General features: G+C 45.7%; 1 protein-coding gene across 1 annotated transcript in view; it reads right to left on the bottom strand.

Moving 5' to 3' along the window:
- Positions 1-2,103: 2,103 nt before the first annotated feature.
- Positions 2,104-23,081, bottom strand: part of LOC119462532 (thiol S-methyltransferase METTL7B-like) — a 41,274-nt gene continuing 20,296 nt past the window's right edge. The window contains exons 2-3 of the mRNA XM_037723874.1: positions 11,717-11,866; positions 2,104-2,337 (exon numbers count right to left, since the gene is read on the bottom strand). Coding sequence (XP_037579802.1) covers positions 2,104-2,337; positions 11,717-11,866 — 384 coding nt within the window. The remainder of the gene's footprint in view (positions 2,338-11,716; positions 11,867-23,081) is intronic.

Here is a 23,081-nt window from a genome sequence, read left to right as displayed (position 1 = left end):
GTACGACTGAATAATGCATGTTGTGTAATTTGAATTAGACCATGGACAGACCTTACCATTCTAAGACTTCCTTTTTCTAAGGGAGCTGTATTTATTTAGTTAAAACGCATAGGTGTATGGAAACTTTTGTTCTCAGCTCTTTTGCAAAACACTTATGCTAGTTTTTGTCAGGTGGTACTACGTTTCACTGTTCAACTATATTTGATTCAGATTATGTTGGTTCAAGAGTACATTTTTGCTTGTTTGGTGTAAAACAATGACATTTTTTTGTTTTAAGTGTTTAGTAAGACAATGTCCGAGCACCTAAGAGACAATGTCACTACATCATGTCATTCGAGATATGACCTTCAAACTTGGTCTGCTTAAACAATTTGTAAATGCAGTTCTTTTTCGTAAACGAATATTTAGGCCGCAGGTGAACTGGCAGGTTCTGTGTTAAAGGCTACATGCTATTTTAGGTTCGATACTCATTTTAATGTTCCTGCCTGGGGATTATTCAACTCTGAGGCCAGAACATATACTGCAACTGATGCCTCGAGTGAAATCACGCAGTGCCACCTACGAGATTTCTTTGTAGATTTGAAGCGCTCATATACTGGGCACTTGGCGGCTCTGAATCGTGCGTGCTACGGTGTAAATAATGAGATGTTATGCTGCCTCATTTCTGTTGGCATTAAGGTTGTAAATACTTTCGGCGTTGTTTTAAAACAACCACCTTATTCTAGGCTGCTCCTAAACGTGGCGTATGTGCAATATTTAAGTAATACTATCATCATTATCACGTACGCCATCTTTGTGCCTCCGTCACTGTTTTCACGAGAATGCAACGGAGAAATTCACGCAGACACACTACCTTCCTTTCAAGAACAAGTCCTATGCCATACCCCAAACTATAAACCTGGTCCACTACCACTATGGTCAGTCTTGCCTCCGAAATACATGCAAGCCGCCACTTCTCTCAGAGGCTTGCACTAATTCCCCAACGCTATTGTTGCGCGGAAGCGCAATTGTCAGGGCGCTCGGATTTGAAATGTACATGGCTTCGCTGGCATGGGATCAAATCCCAGTGGTAGCGGTTGTCGATAAGTTTTCGTGTTCTTCACGCTGTGGCAATTGTGATGCTGGGGATAACGAGGTGTCTTGACGAAGACGAAAATCATCACTGTGTGTCGTCGATGACGACAAAGGTCATCGTCCGCTTAAGGAATGGACCGACGGATGTGATGGACGGTACAGATGGACGGACAAGGCAAACCTAATTATGAGCATTTAACTGCTGTCGCAGTAAATTTTCGACACACATTTTCCCCCAAATTTTATAATACAAGTATTACCGAGCGTTTTGCTTGACAAAACATGAAAGCTTTGTACGGTGAAAAACATCTTGATAAATGGACAATAAGCTACGAACAATGTTGAGGTTCAAAGGGTTCCTTGAATACTCTTGATGCCTTCCTAAATAAATATACTTCTGGTTCCGACAACAAAAGAGCGCATTGGACCGTAGCACTTTTAGGGACATTCACTCAAATCGTACTATGATGTTTCGGATGGAATATTTCTCGAATTAATTTTTCAATTCAATTCAATTGGCTTTATTTCCTAGAAAGTAAGGAGAAAAAGCTGTATAGTGGATAAAATTAATCTCCTTATTTCTATACGGCATCACGCATGTGTGTATAAGCTTATAATGTGTAGTTTTCGCACATTTCCGCTAAGATAAAGAAAGATCAGATTTTATGCGCTTATTCCTGTCCATATAGCCTGTAGGCAAGAAAGAAACTTGATCACTACAATGAAGCTTTTTGTCGGGTCTTTATTTAAAAGAGATCTCTTTTGAAGCATTTTGTTATCAATGAACATTTCACTCTGACTACATGAACTTATAAATTTAGACACATTTTACAGGCCGTCATAAAACATGAAATAAATACACCTCATGTAATTGTACGTTGCGCGCCTACATTAAAATTACGTCTTTTTGATATGAAGCAAATTAAATGGAGTACTTGATGTAGAAGCAGAAGCTACAGTGAGTTTCGTGGTGTACCACAAAACTTCAGGCGAAGCTTCTTCGAGACAATTTTAGTTGGCCTGATGTTCCTAAGGAATAGCAACACCATAAACCTGACGACTCAAGAGACTGCACATGTCAGCATAAATGTAATTGGTTGACACGTGAGAAAATCCAGCATCTTCTATTAGCTTAGCAGAGTCCCTGTTGAGATGGCAGTTGGCAAAAAGAATTTTCCATAGCGGTGTTAAAAGGCCTTGAACGAGCCTTGGCCACGTTCCTGTTGGGAAACCTACATGCTCCAAAAAAATGAGGTGTCCTCCCTGGGGGAAAAATAAGTAATTGTGAGAAAAGCAGCCTCAATATTGTAGCTGAAATCAATATTTTTGATACGAAAAGAAAACACGGCAGCTATGCACTAAAGTAATGGCAATGGGAACCACACAAATGTGCATTGCAACACAAAACTGAACTCAAGCACGACGCAAGAAACAAAAGCATATGAGCGGGAGGAACGTCGTTAGTACGTACCCTATAGAAGGCACGTGAAAATAGTCACAGATAATTAGGCAATGACGGCAGCGAACACAAACACTAACACGCTAAGGAAAATATTACACTCATATTTGCGCATAAGTTTCCCCATGACAGGTCACGGCGAGTTTTCTTCCTAAATCTAATTATTGCGACTCATTGAAGTTGTTACCACCTTGTTTAGGGCGCTAAATACTTGCAATTTAGAGGTACAGTTGCGCGAACATTGTGTTGCATGTTACGTTACTAGTGTGATATCGTTTTGTTCTGTATCATCGTCATCGTCATCATCATCAGCCTATATTGATGTTCACTGCAGGACGAAGGCCTTTCCCTACGATCTCCAATTAGCCCTGTCTTGCACTAGCTGATTCCGACTTGCGCCTGCATATTTACTAACTTCATCGCTCCACCTAGTTTCCTGCCGTCCTCGACTGAACCTAACATGAAGAATATCTTGCAGATGTGCTCACAACTCTCTAAGAAGCGTCTGGAATTCAACTTTATTGAAACAGCAATATCTCTAAGAGCTGAGTAACATTGATTGGTTATGCTACTAGATTTACCCGGAAAACGCACAAAGGAATCTCTTAACGATAAATAAGGTATGAGACGCAGAACGTAACGCAACGCAACAAATGCAGGAAGTGTGGCTTCACTGTTTGCACAATTGATGGTCCAGCCATGAATAAATAACGATTTGTCCCACTGAACAATGAAGGTGGGTGAGGACACAAAGAGGCTCCCTCAGCCCTCTTAAAACATTTGACAGCGGGACAGTGCAGGAAACGTACACAGAAAATAAAATAATAATAATAATAATAATAATAATAATAATAATAATAATAACAATAACAATAATATTCAATCAATCAATCATTTATTTATCGTGCCTAGGAACAACCATGCGGTCTGAGTGCTGGCGCACGTATACATAAACGTATTTAAAAAACGGCAGGGTAATATCAGTAAAATAAAACAATGAATAAAAATAACAATCTTGAAAATAAGAGTCTACACGCAAGGCGCCAAATGAATACATAAAAGAAAGGAGGAGAATCGCAGTTGAACCATATGTGAAACTATGAAACTATCACATAACAACAGAAAGCTCGAAAAAGAACAAAGACAGAGAGTTGTGAAAAATATCAAGGTCATGAAAGTGGGTGTTATAAAGACTATTCTGTGGACGGTTGAGCGCTGGTTGGCAGGAACATGGAAAGGTATATGTTCTCTGGTGATGATACCAGGAAGGAGTTAGAAAATAAACAGAAGGTTAGCGAAATAACGTCGGCAGCGAAGTAAGGACAATGACAACAATCCAACAGTGCTAGAGCAAGGCCCAGCGTTCGTATTAGCAAAATGGTGATTCAAATCATCATCATCACCATCAGCCCATATTTATGTCCCCTGCAGGACGTAGGCCTCTCCCTGTGACCTCGAATTAGCCTTGTCTTGCACTAGCTGATTCCAACTTGCGCCTGCGAATTTCGTAACTTCATCACCCCCCCCCCCCCCTAGTTTCCTGCCATCCCGATTGCGCTTCTCTTCTCTTGGTATCTGTTCTGTAACTCTACTGGTCCACCGGTTATCCATCCTACGCATTACATGGCCTGCCCAGCTCTATCTTTTCCTCTTAATGTCAACTAGAATATCGGTTAGCCCCCTGTTTTCTCTCTGATCCACACCGCTCTCTTCCGGTCTCTTAACGTTAGGCCTAACGTTTTTCGTTTCGTCACTCTTTGTGCGGTTCTTAACTTGTTCTAGAGCTTCTTTATGTTAGGGCAGAAACTACGTGCTTCAAACAATGTGCTTCTAAGTTCCCTAAATACAATAAGGTCTTCTGCTATAAGGCGCCCAAATAAATGTTAAAACATTCAGTCTTTCTTTATAATTTTTTTCGCAGTCGGTCACGTCTAACCCACAGCTTTCGGGAAGCGCTAGACACTTTAGAAATTTGATAGACGAAAAGTTTGGTTTTTTGTAGACAGAAAAGAACACCTCTAAAGACGCCTCATCGCTACGGTTCCCTAATTTCAATGGTAATGCTATCCCAGTGAAGTTGGCTTACATCTGAACGAAAGGAGTCTAAAGGCTTCTGTGTCACCGCTGGGTGATTAAAAACACAGCATTCACGTGAATGCTTTGTTTAGAACAGGTGAATGCATTTCGATTGAACAGAAAACGGCCATGTGATCATTTATCAGGTAAGTAATAACACAACTCTTTGAACGCGACGTCATAATTAGTTACAAGCAAGTCAAGAGTTGTCTCTGTGGATGAAGTAATAATAGAATTTGTGCAGCGACTGGTACTTAAGGTGGTGGTGGTGGTGGTGGTGGTGAATTGTAGCAACAGGCGGGTTTAGCCTGGCGATCAAGGCCGGCAATTGCTCCGCCTGAGCGTCTCTTACAATATCGCTGAATGGTTTCACCATATGTCCATCAAACCAGTCTCTTAAGAATTCCATTTGTTCTTGAGTTCTTTCACAAGGGCTAGTGATTTGCGTGGGAACTTGATGGATGGCAGACCGTGGTATAGTTGTTGGAACGCGGTTTTTGAGTCCGTAAGGATAACCACATTCTGCGAAGGCAGAATGTGGTTTCCTTTTTCATCACTCAAAGTGTCATATTTCATCACTCAAAGTGTCACCAAGACAGACTCTGTTGCGGCCATCATTGAGAAACGTATGTATGAAGTGCAAGAGATGACCTGTGACGCCTATAACTTGTAACCGGCTGATGATGGCTGTTGGAGACACGTTGTCGTAAGCCTTCCAAACATCCATAAAAACAGCATGTGTCGAAAAGCCATCCGCACTGTAATGTTCTATGTGGCTTAGCAGGTCTAGCACATTTTCTTGAGCACTTAGACGCTGGTGAAACCCAGTCATGCACGGCGGTAGTTTTCGACCCTGCTCGACATACCCAGTGAGTCTTGTGCACGCCATCTTCTCCATTAGCTTCGCTGCACAGGAGGTCACCGATACCGGTCTGTACGAGTCCAGAGCTGCAGGATTCTTTCCAGGCTTCAGAATCAGTACCACCCATGCTACCTTCCATAAATGTGGGATATCCCCTCTAGCCCACACTTTGTTAAAAAATGCCAGCAAGTCACGTCGTTGCTCAAACGTAGGTTCGTCAGAATCTGATTACTGATGCGATCAGGTCCCACCGGACAGCGACGTCGGAGGCTGCTCATAGCTAGTTCCAATTCTCTCAGTATAAAAGGAGCATCTATCGGAGACGATGATAGCGGCGGAGGCGGGTTGGTTGTGCCGGCTGACCTTCCAGAAGAGTATACTTGGGCAAAGGCATTCGCAAGGCAAGCGAGCGTCTTGCCTAACTTCAATGCTAGGGCTTCAAATGGCTTGTTTGGTCGGAAGTTTCCAGCAAGGTTATTAACGACCCACCATATTCTTGAAACTGGCGTGAAGACCGATAGGCTTGCACAAAATACTGCCCATTGACCTCTTCTTAGTTTCCTCTTGTAACGTCGAATCACCGGGTTAATTCTGGTATATACTGTCTTCATTGGTTGGTCGCCCTTCGTCCTCATCAGCCTCCGTTCCGCTCTTCTACGAGCAGCGCATAGATTTTTTAGCTTTAGATCCGGAGCGGGAAAGTGGTCGGGCAGCTTCAGCTCAGCGGTAGCTAATCTCTTGCTACGTAGCTTGTCCGCGAACAGGTCTCCAGATGATTCACTTAGGCCGTCCCTGTATGTATCCCAATGCGTCACAGGACAGGATTTTCGGCCGTTGGTTCTATATCCAGCAATGTTGACGAAGACAGGAAAATGGTCACTACCCATTCTATCTTTACTCGTCGTTGACGATGCAAGAATGTTTGCTGAGTGTAATGTCAAGTCAATGACACTGTAAGAGGCCGGTGGTCGAAAGAACGTTGGTTGTTTGTCATTCGCCACGCAGAGTCCCTCAGTGTCTAAAGCACTAACAACGTGCTTCCCACGTGCATCAGTCACCTTGTCGCCCCAACGAGTATGGTGTGCGTTGAAGTCCCCACATATATCCTCGGAGCCGGGCAGCGGCTGCAGAGGTCTCTTATGATTTATCCCATCGAGACCTTTTGGCGAGAGCTCACATAAACGGACGCCACGCTGAGGCTTCGGTTTCCCAGCCGCACTTGTACAGCAGTGACCTCCAAAGCACTGCTGCAAAGGTCTTGAACTGATAGAACGTAATGTGGTATTTCACGTCTGACATATAGCGTGGCGCTTCCATTCGGAAATGTCAGAATACTTTGGTTTCCATGTGCGACATAACCACCAATTGATCTGGAACTTGAAAGACCAGCCTCGGACAGGGCCAATATTGGCACAGGCATGTTGCGTAAGAAAAGCGACAGTTCAGGTAAATGGCACGCAAGACCCGCACAGTTCCATAGCATAATAAGTGGCACCTTTGGGCGAGACGGTGAACACTGTGTCCCGACCACATCCGTATTGTTAGGTGCTTTAAGAAGAGGCAGAGCTTAGAATAACCGACTCGAGAGCCAGGACTACTTCTTGCATGTCCTTCTTCGAGCTCGCTGGCATCTTCTCTATATGTGATCGCAGGGCCTTGAAGAGAGCACGTAGCACCTGTTGGCCGTCCTCCTGTGGTGTTATATAATCGCAACGCCATTGGGGTCGCTGCAGTGCAGACACATAGCTTCGCTGTTCCGGTTGTTCAGCAGTCTTTTCTTCTATGGGGTCTCTGTTCATTGATTTGACTGTTTTAGCCGGTCCGCTGCGCGATGGCACCACTGTGTTCTGGGTACCTGAAGGAGGCTTCAGGCTTCGGGAAATCAGTTTCCCTCCATTTGATGTAATCTCACTCTCTGCGTCTCCGTCTTTTTCTTCGCCTTATTCTTCTCAGCCTTTGCTGTTGGCCCCAAGATAAACGTTTTCTTTAGCTTTATTGCCGCTGCCCGCGTAGGACACTTGCTATAACTAGCTGGATGACCACCACTACAGCTTGCACAAAGAAAGTTATCCCTGCACGTGCATGTTTTGAAATCATGGGGTTCTCCACATCTCTTACACCGCTGCTCACCACGGCAGTACTTGGCCACATGTCCATAGCGCTGACACTTGAAGCACCGCGGTGGTGTCTCAACGTAGTCAATGGTATCGTGTCTTGTGAAGCCCAAGTTGATTTTCACTGGGCGGTCTGTGTTTGGAGCGAACGTTAGTACCACGGTGCAGGTTCGCCTGGACTCCCATTCGGATTCGGAAGTACGGACGCGTCGCGTGACTCTCCTTGCATGATAAACACCTTGTGGTTTTAGGTAGTTCAACAGTTCCTCGTCAGTATACCACTTCGGCACTCCTCTAATAATACAAGTGTTTTGTATGTACTAATTGGGCACTCGTGCTGAGATTGCAGTCCCTGAGACTTGCAACTTAGAAGGGCGTTCACATGTTCTTCTGTCTGTACATCTAGAAGTAGCGCCCCTTGAGCAGTAAATCGGCTCCTAACTGGCGATGTGCCAAGAATTTGTTCAAGTTCCGTAGACAGAGCAATGGTATTCACTTTTTTCAGGTCAGCTCCTTCTGTGACATGTGTAATAATCACTGGGATTCCGACGGTCCTCTCCTTGCGGTGACGCACAAGCCTGAAGCCTTCATCGTCCGGATCTGTGATGTCAGCTATGTCCCAGTCATCAATAAGCGTAGACTCGTCGTCTGTTTCTGTAGCCTTCTATCTCTTACATTCGCGGTTGCTCTCAGGGTCAGTCGGTTGCCTCTGCCCCAGTGTCAGGTCAGGTGTAGTCATGACGGAGCTCCCGTTTAGGGATGGTCGATGAAATTTTTTAATCGATTAACGATTAATCGTTCGTCGGTTTAGCGTATAATCGATTAATCGCTTTCGATGCGGGGATTTTTGTCGATTAATCGATTAATCGACTTTTTTTCGGGCGCTTTAAAAAGGCTGAAACACAGTTACCTACTCACCTATTTTACCTATTTAACGTTTGAAAGGTGGAACCAGGATAAGAAATACAAGCGTATAAACTTTGATAAAAAATAATGTTTAATTTGTTAGAGGTCAACTATAATTTCCACTAGGGACTAGTGGCAGGGTGTTCATATTAACACGTGTACTACTTGTTTATCTTTCCCCGGTGACCGCTTTTCACCGGCTAACAAATGTTAAACGTTATCGCTCGGCGCAGGGCGCAGGACGGAAGTTTCTCGAACGTTATCGAAGCTTCTATCCGTTGTCTACTGTCACTGACGCTTATGTAATCTGAGTGTATGAGCGACGCAAATTGTCCAGTACTTTCTGGAAGACACGCGGGCACCAGGGCGACCCCAGTGCTTCGATGGGGTCGCCCTGGAACCTTCGATGACTTATGTATAAAAGCCGACGCGTTTCGCCGCTGATCAGATTTCGACGATCGCCGACTGTGTTCGCCGCTATCATTGTGCTTCGAGTGCAACTTGCTTTTGTGGGCACAGGTTCGCCCAATAAAACATCTGTTTCGTCATTCACAGCTTTGCGACTGTTTCCTTCACCGTCACTACTACGTGACAATATTTAACTTTTACGGAATTTTTAAAAATCGCCTGTTGCAGGTAGCATAATTCTTATTAATGAGTTGGGTTATTCGAAGAGGCGGACATCAGTAGCCAGAGAAATCGAAAGACATATTCAACCAATTAACAAAAATTTACTAATGAACTTCTTAGTTAATTACTTTACGACACATATTGCAATTTACGAATTGTAGCGGTCAGTTTCCAAGACGCACCTACTTGAAATGAATTTCCAGGATGACACCAGTTTCGAGATATTATGTCTCAAAGGGTGGGACGAATTACATGGGCGTTCCAGTTACTTTTGTGCTTCAATGCATTTTGGTAAAAAAGTAAGTGGACCAACAGTGCGTTTTTACGGCGAGTATACGATGGTGCATATCACCAAGCTGGTGTCATTCTGTAAATTCATTCCAAGTGGATACGCCTGACAAGCTCACCGGCTACAATTCGTAAATTGCAATATGTGTCGTAAAGTAAAAATTAAAGTTAATTAGTGATTTTTGTTAATTAGTTGAATATGTGTTTCGATTTCTCGTGCTAATGTCCGCCTCATCGAATAACCCAGCTCAATGATAAAAATTACGCTACCTGCCACAGGCGATTTCTAAAAATTCCGTAAGACTTAAAAATGAACACCCTGCATGTTAAAAGTGGCACTTACTCAGGAGGGTGGGCATGGAGGAAGGAGAAATTAAAAGATATCATCGCAGCACGACTGACATGAAGTAACGGCGCAACACGTGATCGCCACATCAGAGCGCGTGGTAGGTTTAATGCTGCCGGGTGCAGGGCAGCAGCGCAGCTGAACGGGAGCGCACCCACTTGAAACTACTGCGAACCAATACGTTGTCTCTCAGGCTCACGTGCTGACTATATACTGCGAGGTAAAAAGCGAAAGAAATGGCTTGACGGTGAGTTCGCTTGCCAAGACTTGCAGCCTCACGTAATGCTCTCTCCTAGTTCATTTCTTCCTCCACTGGGGCGGCGTCACTCCGGCCCCAGGCACCTTGTGTGACGCGTGCGTAAAGCGGGGAAGCGCTTGGCCAGCTCGGCAGGACTCGGGAAAACAGTCAACAGTCGCTCTCAGTCTTCGCAGCCGCGCTGCCGTTGCTCGTACTCCGCATTCTATAGTACGATTTCAAAATTTTCACGCCACTTTAGTCACCGTCTGGAAAACGATTAATCGAACTGCTTTAACCGATTAAATTAAAGGTACACGTCGATGACAATTAATCGTTTTGCGGCGTACTTTTAGTCGATTAATCGATTAATCGTTCATCGATATTACCATCCCTACTCCCGTTGCTACCAGATCGGGCTCTTCTGCAGGCTCCTATCGAAGCGGCGCGAGGCGAAGGCCCCCCCCCCCCCCCCCCCCCCCCCGGCCTCCGGTAGGGAAGGTATCTTGTCGAGTTGTCCGACGTCTTCGACAATTCTGGTGGACGAAACGTCGAAAAAATGCAATAACACTAGGGAGCGAGACAGCAGTGCAACTGTGTCGAACCAAGCTTCTTCACTTAAACCAGTTTCAAGATAAAACTTTCTCACACTGTCACTGCTCATATCAATATTGAAGTCACCTCCAAGTGGCAGATAATAGTGATTCTGATTCATAAATTCAAGAAGACCTTAAACAAAGGTAACAAAAGCAAGTATGGAACCATCTCCAGGGTAATCAAAACCGACAATCATAGCATCACGTACTTTACACTTCATAATGAGCAGTCACACAGGAAAATGCTCTCATGAGACTACATTCTAAAGAGTTTCTAACTTGCAAAAACACACCGTCTCCTTGGTGGCCCACACTATGTAGAAAATTTTGCATTTCTGAGATGTCGAAGGTGTCAAGCCGCAAGATGACAAAGAGGAAGATGACAAAGTATTGTGCGTCATCGCCGCGGCTTAGAAAGAAAAGACATTCGATGACTATCACCGCAGAATTTTTAGGATACGTATCGATAGACACAGCACAGGGCAAAATAATCTCCTCTCCTGTGACCATGAATTTTCGCAAAATAATGTCTAGTTACTTCATCACACTTCCATAACGCTGGACGTATTGTCATGTTGTAGTGACGTTGACGAACGACGCATTGTCAGAATGCTTGCTACAAGTTTACCTCTTTATTGGGCGAACTTGTGCCCAGCAAAACAAGTAACATTCAAGCACAATGGTAGCGGTAAGAAAAGTCAGCAATTATCCAAAATCTGCTCCGCGGGTTAGGTGCGCCGGATTTTATGTCGAAGGTTTCAGTGCAATCGTTGTTGCCCTCGTGGTTTCCGTATAATACTACACATTTTGCACCGCGAATACAATCACATTACAAAAGCTTTGGTAGCAAAAACAGCCAGCGGGTAGAACATACCGGCGCGTCCTACACCGAGAGATAACGTTTACCATTTGCATGTTGGCGAAATCCGGGAACTGAAGAAAGATAAAGTATGCCTGTCAATTTCACTACAGGAATTAGTAGTTAAATCACGATTGGTATCTCACGCAGGTCGGGGGAAACAGCTGTATTCTTTGCATATGTATGTGCAGAAACTTCCGCATGTTTCTGCGAATGCTTCTTTTCAGTGTATTTTCTTTATGTAAGTTAGAGGAAACAAACTAAAACATACCTTCACGAGTACTCGTTTGGCTTCCTCAAGAACTTTTCTTCCATCTTGAACTGAGCACAGTATATAGGTGAACAATACAACATCGAATTGTTCATTCTTGAGGTCATCCATGTTTTCGCCGGGGCACTGCACCCAGCGTTCCAATTCAACCTGCATATACGAATATAGTGCGCCTTAAAAACGTGAAATCAATAGACGTGATTGGAGTAATATAAATGTAAACCACAAAATATATACAAGATATTTCAAGAAATATACAAAATATGTAACCCTTCATTTATTCGCGACGTCATGAGTACTTATATCAATACGTTATATCGTAACCTTGAATGCGTCCTATCAAGTGGCTTTCGCTCAGTTCTGTTTACTTCCTGCGTGTGGCCATGGCCACGCTACATCCAAAATGCCCGCGACGCTTTCCTTGCGTTATTTCCCATAGCTGTCATAATATCCTTGTGCTTGCGTCTTCTTCTCGGTACGTACACTGGGTCGGCGATCCCTGCTCCAAATGTTTTCGACGTGCACCACCAGAACAAAGCGTTGCTGAACAAGAAGTGTATTTATCTTTCAACGCACGTCATGTAGATTTTTTGTACTCAACCGTCCCAAAGTTACACTACACCACTGATCAACATAAAATTGAGCGATAACTTATTTTCAAGAAAGTGCAGTCTTTTTCTGTGTTATTGTGAACCATGCATGCGAATGTCATGTTAACACTACTTATCTTGTGAGAATAAGCACCATTACCTTCAGCAGATGATAGAGCGTCTATGGTGCATCCATTTCGGCTATACCTGTTGTATTTATGATCAGAGATCCTGCGTTTATCCTAATGTTCTAGAAAGTCCGGTCATGCAGTCGAGCGAGCCGTTTGCGCTTGCACAGCACCGCACGAAGAACAAGAATTTCGGTGTGGACGAGGCAGAAAAGGCAAGTGCGTGCATGTGCTCCTGTCCATTTTATGTAATTTACGCCTAAATTACGGCACCCCATGCACGTGGGCTGCCATATACGCAATTAGGACTGTTTATTGTAGTACATTCAGCCACTTGAGAGCACTATGGCGTTTTAGACTGTAAGTATTTTATTATATATCAATTAGAGAGACACTCCACGGGAATTACTGCCGTCGTCGTTTCCGTGACCGTCGCCGTGGTGTTCCGTATAAAGTCAAAGTATACCGTATGCCGTGGGGGCGAGCGTATACAGAAAAGGATAGTGCCTTGATGCATCTTCCCGCGTACCCTATATTGGAACGCATGCACGCGGTCAAGCCCGCTCAAAGGAGGATGGGGGCTAAACCTGGTGAGTGGGCATCTTCTCCTGTAGGCCGTTCGTAGCTGCGCTGGCTGTTCGTGTGACTGAGCACATAGCAGGCCCGCGCGCGCTATCTGGAAAGCAATCTGTCGCTGATGCAAAGCTTAGGCGAGCCGATATGACTGGTGGCTTCCAGTGCGTTGTCCTGCCAAGCGGCTAGTGTAGGGAGTCACATAATCTCAAGTTTTGGGACGCGTTAAACCGAGAGGCAGCATGAAGCATTGACTAGCCTCTGCCTGCGCTCTTGCTCACGCAAGCGGCGGGTGCTCGCGGTCATCGAGTGAGATCTGTTCATGTTTGTCTCTGCGGCACCTAAAACCATGCTTGCGTTTATTCAGTAAGCGAATGCTTACTGCAATTTATATGCCGATAAAATGACGTACCTTACTTCGTGCTATTGTTTAATACTTTGTTACCGATATTAATGTTTCGTATTTTGAGTGGCACTGTGGTCTTCGCAGGTTTTCCTAATAACAAACGAATAGTGTGGCAATTGCTGAAGAGGCAAGCGCAAGGAATTACCTTGAAATAAATTTTGAATGTTTTACGTGGCAAAACGAGGATGTAATTCGGAGGCACGCTGTAGTGGCAGAGTCGAGGAAATTTTCGCCCACCTGGGGTTCTCTAACATGCACCCAGTTGATGCACGGTGCACGGGCGTTCGCGCCAATCCAAATGTGGCTGCGGGGGCGGAATTCGATCCCGCCACCTTTGGCTTACCAGCGCCATGAAAAAGCCATTGCACCACCACGCCGGTTAGGTGCATGAAATGCGAGAGCATAGTGAGTTTCCAAAATGTAACCCTATCTAAAATATAACCGCAAATATAACCGCTTTGTTGTATCTCATATTACTAAGAGATAGTGTCCATCAAGGAATGCTTCCTATGAAGAATTTTGGGTCAGTGCGCTATATTAAAGCGGGCACAAGCGACTAAACATAAGCCTCTTCTTAAGACACGGCATCCCTCCTCAACCTTTACACCGGGTGGCCGCCACTATGTCCCGGCTTCTTATACTTACCATCAAGTGGTGGCGCAAGCGTTGTTTATTTCTACTTGATTTGAGCGATCGTGCTCCCGCGCGGCTTTCTCGTGCAGTTCTCGTTAAGCCTGAGCTACATGGAATATACTTTTAAAAATTTTAACCGCCGCGGTGGCGAATGGCTGAACGTTCGCCTCCTATGCGGGCGGTACTGGGATCTAAACCCAGTGCCTCCGGAAACCCACCGGTTTTTAACAGCAGAGCTGTTTAAGCCGGCCGTAATGTGTGCCACCTGCCACTGTGTTGCCTAGCAACCACAGCGCGGAGCGTCGCGCGCTATGCTCGGGTGAGAGAAAGAGAAAATGAGAGCGAGAAAGATTGCGCGCGTCGCGCGTTTTGCTCGAGAGAAAGAGAAAATGAGAGCGAGAGAGAGAAGCAAATTGTAGGCGCACCAACGAGGCAACGCGCAGAGGTGCTGCCGATATCATCCGCGCTTCCCCGTTTCCCCGCATTAGCGCCGAACGCTCGCAGTGTCCGTAACTGCGGCAGGCACCTGAGGCGGCTGCTCGGCCGAGCTCCCACCAGCTGCGCCCTACTGCGCATGCGCCGTGACGTCATCCCGGCGTGTCGTCTGCTGCGAGCGCCCGTACACTGTGCCTATTAGCCCCGAGAACGAACAAAAGCGGCGCTGCGAGCGCCGCTCGCATGAGGTCATGGCAAGGATTAGCGCTTGTCGTCTGCTACAGTTCGGGCTGCGTCCGGGCGCCTTCTGCAACGTTTCCGTTTGTTCGTTCTCGTTCCCTACGCACTGCTGTACTTATGACAGTCCTCTCAAAGATATCTTGGTGATGTCTGGGTTCCTCAAAATTTATTGAAAGAGCTTATTTTACAGACAACAATATGTTTCTCAAAGGCAACGTTACCGTGCCGGCCAATGGAGGTCAGTCGGGAGCGGATTTGAGTTTGTCATGCGCAGTTGTACACTCTGCAGCGGTAGCTGACGTGGATAATAAAAGCATTACAGCAAAAACATAGGATAGAACAATCTAGTTAAGCGACCATACTTGCCGTGGTGCAACAGTCATGTAACAAACGCTGGCTATATAGGACTTCTACAACATTTATCTTGATTTTAACTCACTAAATATTTTTTGCTCACAACGAGCTGTTCATTGACCAAATATTTAATTTTCGCATTTATTCACAGAAACGTTCAGCAGTTGCACGAGGACTAAACAACACAGCAGTATAGATTTTACGAGTACCGTTTGCTTTTTGAACTGCTTCTCAAAATTAAGCCGTTCTTAACCAGTTAATTTTAAGCGTCTGTAATTTCAAGTAAAGCTAATTGAGGCTTCAAGCATGCCGCTCACAAAAAGGCATGGACCAATATTTATTCTCTTTTCAGTGCTACACGCTCTAGTCAGTTCAACAACGTAGCGTCGCTTGTTGCTTGGGGAACCATTCTTTTCGGTCTACTTGGCGAAACTGACACAGCTGCTCACCGCAACTTTTTGGGCGAAATATGTCTTTTAGAATATATGGCTGCAGCCAGCAAGAAGCCGAAACTTCATTCTTTAGTGATATGGGACACATAGAAAATATCAGCATTCACAGAAGGAGCTCAAAAATCTAGTGAATTCATATGAGGCTCGCATATAGGTATAGTGTTTTGTTTATGAGGCTGGTATACGAGGGGGTCTTTCATGGGCTGACGCAGCGAATAGTTCGCAGTTCGTATAATTAAGCACCATTGTGGTTCGAGACATCGTCATGCAGACGGTAGTTGCTTGACGATGTTGCATGACAAAGCTGCCTGGAAGAGGCAGCTTTGGCTGCCTCTTAATTCCAGGCAGCCGAAGCTGCACTCTAGTGCCTCGAGTATGTTATAGCCATTCCAAATGGCGCTGTAAAGGACTCCATGTTTTCAATTTGACGTTCTAGTGAACGGAAGGGTTTCGCGAACAATCTGCGCCTCGTCATAACTTCATAATGATTGTCAGTTGCTTCCGTAGCGGGAGGTGTCTACCTATTGTCCACTTCAGGCCACTATGAAACATTGCATGTCATGTAATTGCTTGGCTCTTGATCTTTACCACGAACCTTTTCTTTCAGGTGATTGCTATACATAAATAAAGCGCACTCGTGTTAACACCCATTAGATTGCTTTTTCTGGGTGGCTGTTTCGGAGAAAGGTGAAAGTAGCAAATTTGTTTCGTGGAACATGCGCACCTAACACGTGTTTTTACGCATTACTGCAGCACCCACTTTCAGTAGAACAACTCTACAAAGCAATAAAAAGCTTGAGGAAAGCTTCGCAGGCAGTATCCTATTCTAACATACTGATTTATATATAATGTTGGCACCAAATACCAATATTGCTGTTCCGTGTAAAACGAAATATCTGCCATAAATAAGTACTAAAGGGATGTTAAGTGTGAAGCGAAGCGTCGTACACTTAAAATTTTCCATACTGAATTTGCAGACATTGTTTTTACGCAATATTTATGAACAGACACGGCACACCTATGCGTTGCAAAAGTAGTAACCCCTGCAACTCTATATAGCTTAGATATCCAACCAGTAAGTTTTCACGATTCACGCAGTTTAGAAAAAGAGACGGCACTTTAGGCGTGACAGCAGAAAGCAGCCAAAACATGATTCAGGAAGTACGGCTGGCACGCCCCATACACCGAGCATGCCCGAAGCGAGCGAGCGCGCGCGGCAGGCGAGTGAGCCGGAGCGAGCGGCGTCCTGGCCGTGACGTCACTCGAGTAGAGGGCGCCACTCCAACTTCTCGCCGCTAATAGCTTTCGCCCCACGTCCCCTACGTGTGCTCGGACTGCAAGTGCTTCGCGAGGCGTTCCCCGATGCCATGTACCACGGGGAAATGCTTATACACTTCGTATAACTTGGCATCACTTGGCATTACTTCGTATAACTGAGCATCACTTCATATAGCCAGGACCAGGTAGGAACCGATCAGCTCCGCTGTGTCTTTAGGCTTGCGCCGCTAGTGCAAGCTACCCCGATTTTTTTCATAATCGGTAGAGATGTGTCCAATCCCGGCGCTAGACACCTTTATAAGGGGTTCTTTCAACAAAGGGGACGCTTTTGAGATTTTAGATGCCTCTGGGTGCCCGTTGTCGTATTACAGCAATGATTATGCAGTCGAGCATCCACGGCTGCTAGCAAGCTCACGCCCGGTGCTCAGCGAATACACCGGGAGCGCCACGCTTGAGAAAGACACCTGTTTATTGGTACACCCACGTACATCCTTGGGTAGAGCCTCCGCTACAGTCATGGCAGACGTTTTGTATACAAGCGTCCCCGGGTACGTGCCGGTATAGTAGGTACAAGCGCGTGGCCCCGCTCTTGTGTTCAGCCATGTCGCGGGGAACCCAACGCTTGGCAAGGACACGCACCTGTTGTGAATTGTCGCCGGGCTGCGGTACATCTTCACCTATTTGAGCTGTACGTTTGCACGGCAGATGAACACGCGGTCACACGATGCCCTCTGTTCGCTGGCTTGCGCGACATGTATAGCGATACGGAGGCGGATACCGACCGCGGGGTATTCGTCGCGTTGCTACCTCCGTATATGCAATGTGAGGACAGCAAAACGGTTGTTTCAAGTATAATTGCGGTTTTATAATAGTCTGACAACATGTGCAAATGTAATACGCACGTTTACCATTCTCTCCTTATTACGCTCGTAAGATTTCTTTGCGGCCGACAGCGGAAAATGCAAGCGCCGCCACAGCTAGGATAGCGCTGCCGCCAACTTGTGCATGTTCTGAAATGGGCTATATATAACGGTTTATCTATTATATATTTACAGGGAAAAAATCAGAAAAGAAGTATGTGGACATTAAACCAATGCACTTCATGTGGGAGGCAGGGACGGTACCACCCTACACAAAATACTTTTTTTCTTTGTCACGTGAATTCAATTCGTACAGAAAATATATAGACATACTCACCCAACATTTCTGTAAGATAGGCAGTGAAGAAATGAAAACTCTAACCTGTAGAGTAGCTTATTAACATAGGAAGCCAGTGCCATTCCGGTTCTTGGAGTTCATGCACTTAAACCATTCTACTCAGAGATTCGCGAAAATACCTCATTGATGCCCTCACGTCCTTATTTGCACGATCATCGGCAATTCATACAACATGGGGGTCGGACCAACTAGTCTGATCAGCTCCCTCATCAGACACACCTGTGTACCTTCCGTCGTATCCCCGTGCTCTCCACCAAGCACTGAAACTAAGCCTCCACTTGGCCCACGCGCCTCGATTCCCCCTGTGGGCCTGCTTTCTTCCCCGTAACCTTATGCGGGCTGAGGAAGCATCTCTTAGGAGGCTTCGGGCTCGAGCGGCCATTACGCCATCGGTCACTTGCCCTTGCGCATCGACAAAAGGCAACCAAGGAAAGTGCCCCAAGTGCTTGGCTCCTGTCACAATGTCAGATGCTTGACTTATGCTTTGGATGTCAGCGGCCCTGCAACAGGAACTGAACCTGTATAGTTCTTAGCTCCCTTTCTGGTGCAATCGGATGCGGCGATATCGTAGCGCCAGCAGGAATGCTGAAAGCAAATTATTGATCAGTTTATTGGACCGGAGGAACGGCCTCTTGCTCCGACCACATCCGACCACATCTACCCACAAGCGCAATTTTTCGGTAGCGCAACTTACGTATGGTACACGTAACACTGACTCGAGCTGCTGTGTGTTCTGATTGGCGTGACACGCCAGATCGCAGGTACCATTTGTGTTGTCCCAGAAAAGTCACACTATCGCAGGGTTAAAGAAATGAAAATAGGATTTATGGTTTATCAAACAGGAAAGAATTTCTGCTTTTGAATCTTATATTTTGAAATGAATTGCAACATTGCTCTAGGTGAACTGTCCTACGGTTTTATACCTTTACAACGAAAGCTCTCTGGATGTCACTATAATGGCCCCTGTTGTGCAAAGTCCAACATGAGGCGACACTTGTATGCTTTTATAATACCGATGTCACACGGACACTTTCCTTCCTCGTGAGTCTTTCCTTCGCTTATGTTTACGGCGAAGTAGTAATATTGCTTGACTATGGATATGACATTTCTCCATTTCGCTTGTAGGATAAATCGTACCCTAATTCGCTACTTTCTAGTCGTCTTTCTATGACGTTAACGTAAAGCGTGAATGACAATGGAGACAGAGGACATCCTTGCTTCAGGTCTTGGTGAATTCCCACCTGTTCATTACCATTTGACCATCCCATACAACTTGTACTCGGTTGTGTCTATATATCTCCCCCAGCAGCTTCAAAGCATCGTCATGTATGCCTTCGTGCTTGTGAGCTACTGAAATCTCTATGCACTGAGTTAGTACAAACGCCACCAAAATAATACGGGGAAAGAGAGGTTTAAATTATATTTACATAATATTTACAAAGCGCCCACTGGTATACAAGGCATACAAGATGCAAAACCAGTCCGCATGACATTAGAGAGCGTCGTCTGCTGCATTGTGCTCAGCGTTGTCTTGAGCATTGCTTTGTAGCTATATTGTCCTCTAGGCGTCTGCCTGGCCTGAACGCATTCTGTAGTTCCCCCAGTACATCATTTGTCTTCACCCACTTCGACAGTTCTAATTTTATGGCTTGCATTGCCATTCTCTCTCTCTCTCTATATATATATATATATATATATATATATATATATATATTACCGATGTTACTGCGACTGGCCTGTACGCGCTCGTCTTATCCTTATTACCTTTGGCTTTGTAGAGATCTTGCTTTCACGCCATCCAACCGGAATCTTCGTTCTAATCACTTGTTCTGTGGCATTAGTCAGCAGTGCCTTGCTCTTTGGGCCGAGGTTTTTGATTAGCTGTGGTAGAATTTCGTCAGGCCATGTTGCCGTGTTGTTAGGGACATTTTCTTCAGCATTTTTCTAGTAAACGCTCTCTATGGTAAACCTTGATCTCTCAGGCTCCTCTGTTGTTGCTGGATATGTTTGAGTCAGAAGTGCGCTTTCTTTCCTGTCTAAGTTATCCCTAATCACGGATATGACGTACCCCAGCGTGTCGTCTCCTTCAAACATCTTACCGTCTTCATCCCTTATAACCGTTTGCGAATTTGTAGTTGGAGCTACGAGTGCCGTTACATGGTTCCAGAATATTTTTGGGCACCTATGTCTCTTTTGGGGATGTTAAGCACCCAACGTTCCCATGTGCATTTAATTTTCTCGTGCACGAGCTCACCCGCCACCCTTTTCTCGGTTTTGTTCTATGTAAGGAATACCTCTTCTTCGTGTAATCCCAACTTTTTGGTTTCTCGATGATTCTAGACCCCTGATTGCGCTCTTTTATAGCTTGCTTTATTTCCTTGTTGTTGTTGGAAATAGGAAACCACTTACATGGTTTCCTCTTTCCAGTCCAATTTTCGTGTCAGTCTTATTTCCTGCTGCATAACGTCTACCAGTTCCTCATATTCCCAGACTAGAGCACTGCACGGGCCGATTTTTTCAGCCCGGGCCCGGCCCAGGCCCGATTTTACATCGGGCTGCCCGCCCGAGCTCAACCAAGAGTTTTATGGCGAGACCCGGGCCCGACCCGGGCTCGGAAATATTCTACGTTACCCGCCCGGCCTGGCCCGCCACCCTTTTATCTTAGGCCCGAGACCGGCCCGAGTCCGACTCGAAACCAGCCCGAACCCGGCCCGAGACCGAAAAATACCACCGAGTGGCATTAAAAAATAAAATAAAGAAGAGAATGAAAGGAATTTATTCTTAAGGCATAAATACATGTCATATGCAATTATGAACACCGTTTTATCGGACTGAACGCAAATACCAGCGCGCAAAGTAGTATGATTGACCATGCCGAGCAGTATCGCCCGCAGTTTCCATTGGCGTGACTTTGATGCGGCCCAATCGACTGCTATCGCCACCCGCCGCGGTGGCTCAGTCAGCTAAGGCGTTGCGCTGCTGAACACGAAATCGCGGGATCGAACCGGGCCGCGGCGGCCGCATTTCGATGGAGGCGAAATGCAAAGACACCCGTGTGCTTGCGTTGTAGTGCACGTTAAAGAACGTCAGGTGGTCAAAATTATTCCGGAGCCCTCCACTACGGTGTGCCTCATAATCAGAACTGGTTTTGGCATGTAAAATCCCAGAAAGATGAAGATGACTTCTATCGCCACGCCGCCACAGTATTTTTCAACGTCAGGCGCCCCACTGCAAAGCATGCGCCGCCCCAGCCGCTTGTCCCACTCAACCGTATTCCTGTACACTATAGCCGAAGGGCCGCCACGACCGGTCGTGACCGCAGCGCATGGATGGAGTAAATGGAGAAAGAAAATTTCTCGTTCCTCCATGATGCAGCGTAATGCGCTGCTGCTAGGCGGCCGGTTGTGAACATGCGTGCAATCATGGATGGACGCAGTGCCATATTTCAGCCGCGTGACGAATTATCTTACCAGTCATCGTTTTACCAATTCGCCTTTGAAGAATCAGCAAGTCGCGAACGCGCTTGCACCGTGCTGAAAGCATTAATTACATTGATATAGGTAAGGACTACCATGCCATCCTTTGGTTTGAGGCGACTTCGGTCTTTCTGGACTTTTACATTCTGTTGAAACAGCGCAAAATACGACGGGAAGAAAAGTGAAGTACACAGGAGCAGCACTGCTAGCTTCCAGCTGCGCTGGGGCAAGAAGTATTTAAGAGTCGAGACGCGTGAGGATAACTCGCTGCACGTTACATGCACACCACCAGAAAGTCCCAGCCCGGTTCGGGACCGCGTCGAAATACCCGAGCCCAGCGCGGGCCCGGGTCAAAAAGCCCATGCCGTGCCCGAGCCCGGCCCAAGCCCGTGAGAAAGCTGCCCTACCCGGCCCGACCCGGCCCACGGGCTAGGCCGGGCCCGGGCTTTCGGGTAAGCCCGAGCCCGTGGGGTGCTCTATCCCAGACTGTCGTAAGAAAAGCCTCCACTTTCTTCTCTGTGTTTTCTCCGACGTCTCTACATTTTCCAATCATTAAACTACTTCATCTTGCGATCTCTGTTATTTGCTCTTCATTCATTTTTAGACATTCTGATGCTATTAGTTGGTGTTTTGAGTTAGCATCTCTCTCAAACTTTAGTGTTAAGCGTCTATGATCGCTACCCAGGCAATGTTTTCCATGTTCATCTGTTATCATTTGGTGTAGTTGTTCGTAGAGCAATTCTGAGACGAAGGCATAGTCGATACATGACTGCCTATTTCGGCATTGCCACGTTACCTATCCCTGACACTTATTCTGCCTGTTAACTACTATAAGGTTCTGTTCATCACACAGATGAAGCACTAGAGAGCCGTTTTAATCAGTACATCCGTCTGTATATCAGTATACTCTGCATCTTCGCGATGCGCCGGATGTTCACCTAGTGAACATCCGGCGCATTGTTAGGAACATGTCTGCCAATATACGGAATACTGGCGCCATCTCTCGCTTTTTTGTTACACATCTGCGGTGTTGGCTTGACTGGCCCTTGTAGTATACCTACTGCAATGTTCCTGCTAGTTAGGCTGAATACACGTCCATACTGTATGAGTAATGAGCACGTGACCACCATGGCTAGAAGTCGAACCCGCTACTTATGCACAGCATCTAAACGCTTTTTACCAGTATCCGTAACCTTAGTTAAAGGCCATGAAGAATGACTAGTTTCATAGTAGGCAATTTGATTAAAATTGTCATAATTGGGACGGCACTGCGTAAGCCTGAAGAAAAAATACTATAACTCAGTAAAGAGCTGATTAATCAAGCAGCCACTGCACTAACTTCGTATTACAGGGAGTAGAAGGGGTGACGAGGGATCTCTTGACAATGCGATAGGAAAAAGAAAAAGGGAATATATCGTAATGTTAGACTGCTATCCCATAGTAATTTCCATCTTTTTCAACCGGAACTACCTCTGGTTAACCTCCCGGCCTTTCTATGCATCATTTCTCTCTCTCTCTTCTCATCGTTGGTTCTACGCAAATGAAGCGATCATTACGTTATTATTAAAGTGATGAACAGGCA

The sequence above is a fragment of the Dermacentor silvarum genome, chromosome 8 (genome assembly GCF_013339745.2).
Source record: "Dermacentor silvarum isolate Dsil-2018 chromosome 8, BIME_Dsil_1.4, whole genome shotgun sequence".
NCBI lineage: Eukaryota > Metazoa > Arthropoda > Arachnida > Ixodida > Ixodidae > Dermacentor > Dermacentor silvarum.
The sequence above is the reverse complement of the archived record's forward strand: the minus strand, read 5'-3'. Positions and strand labels throughout refer to the sequence as shown.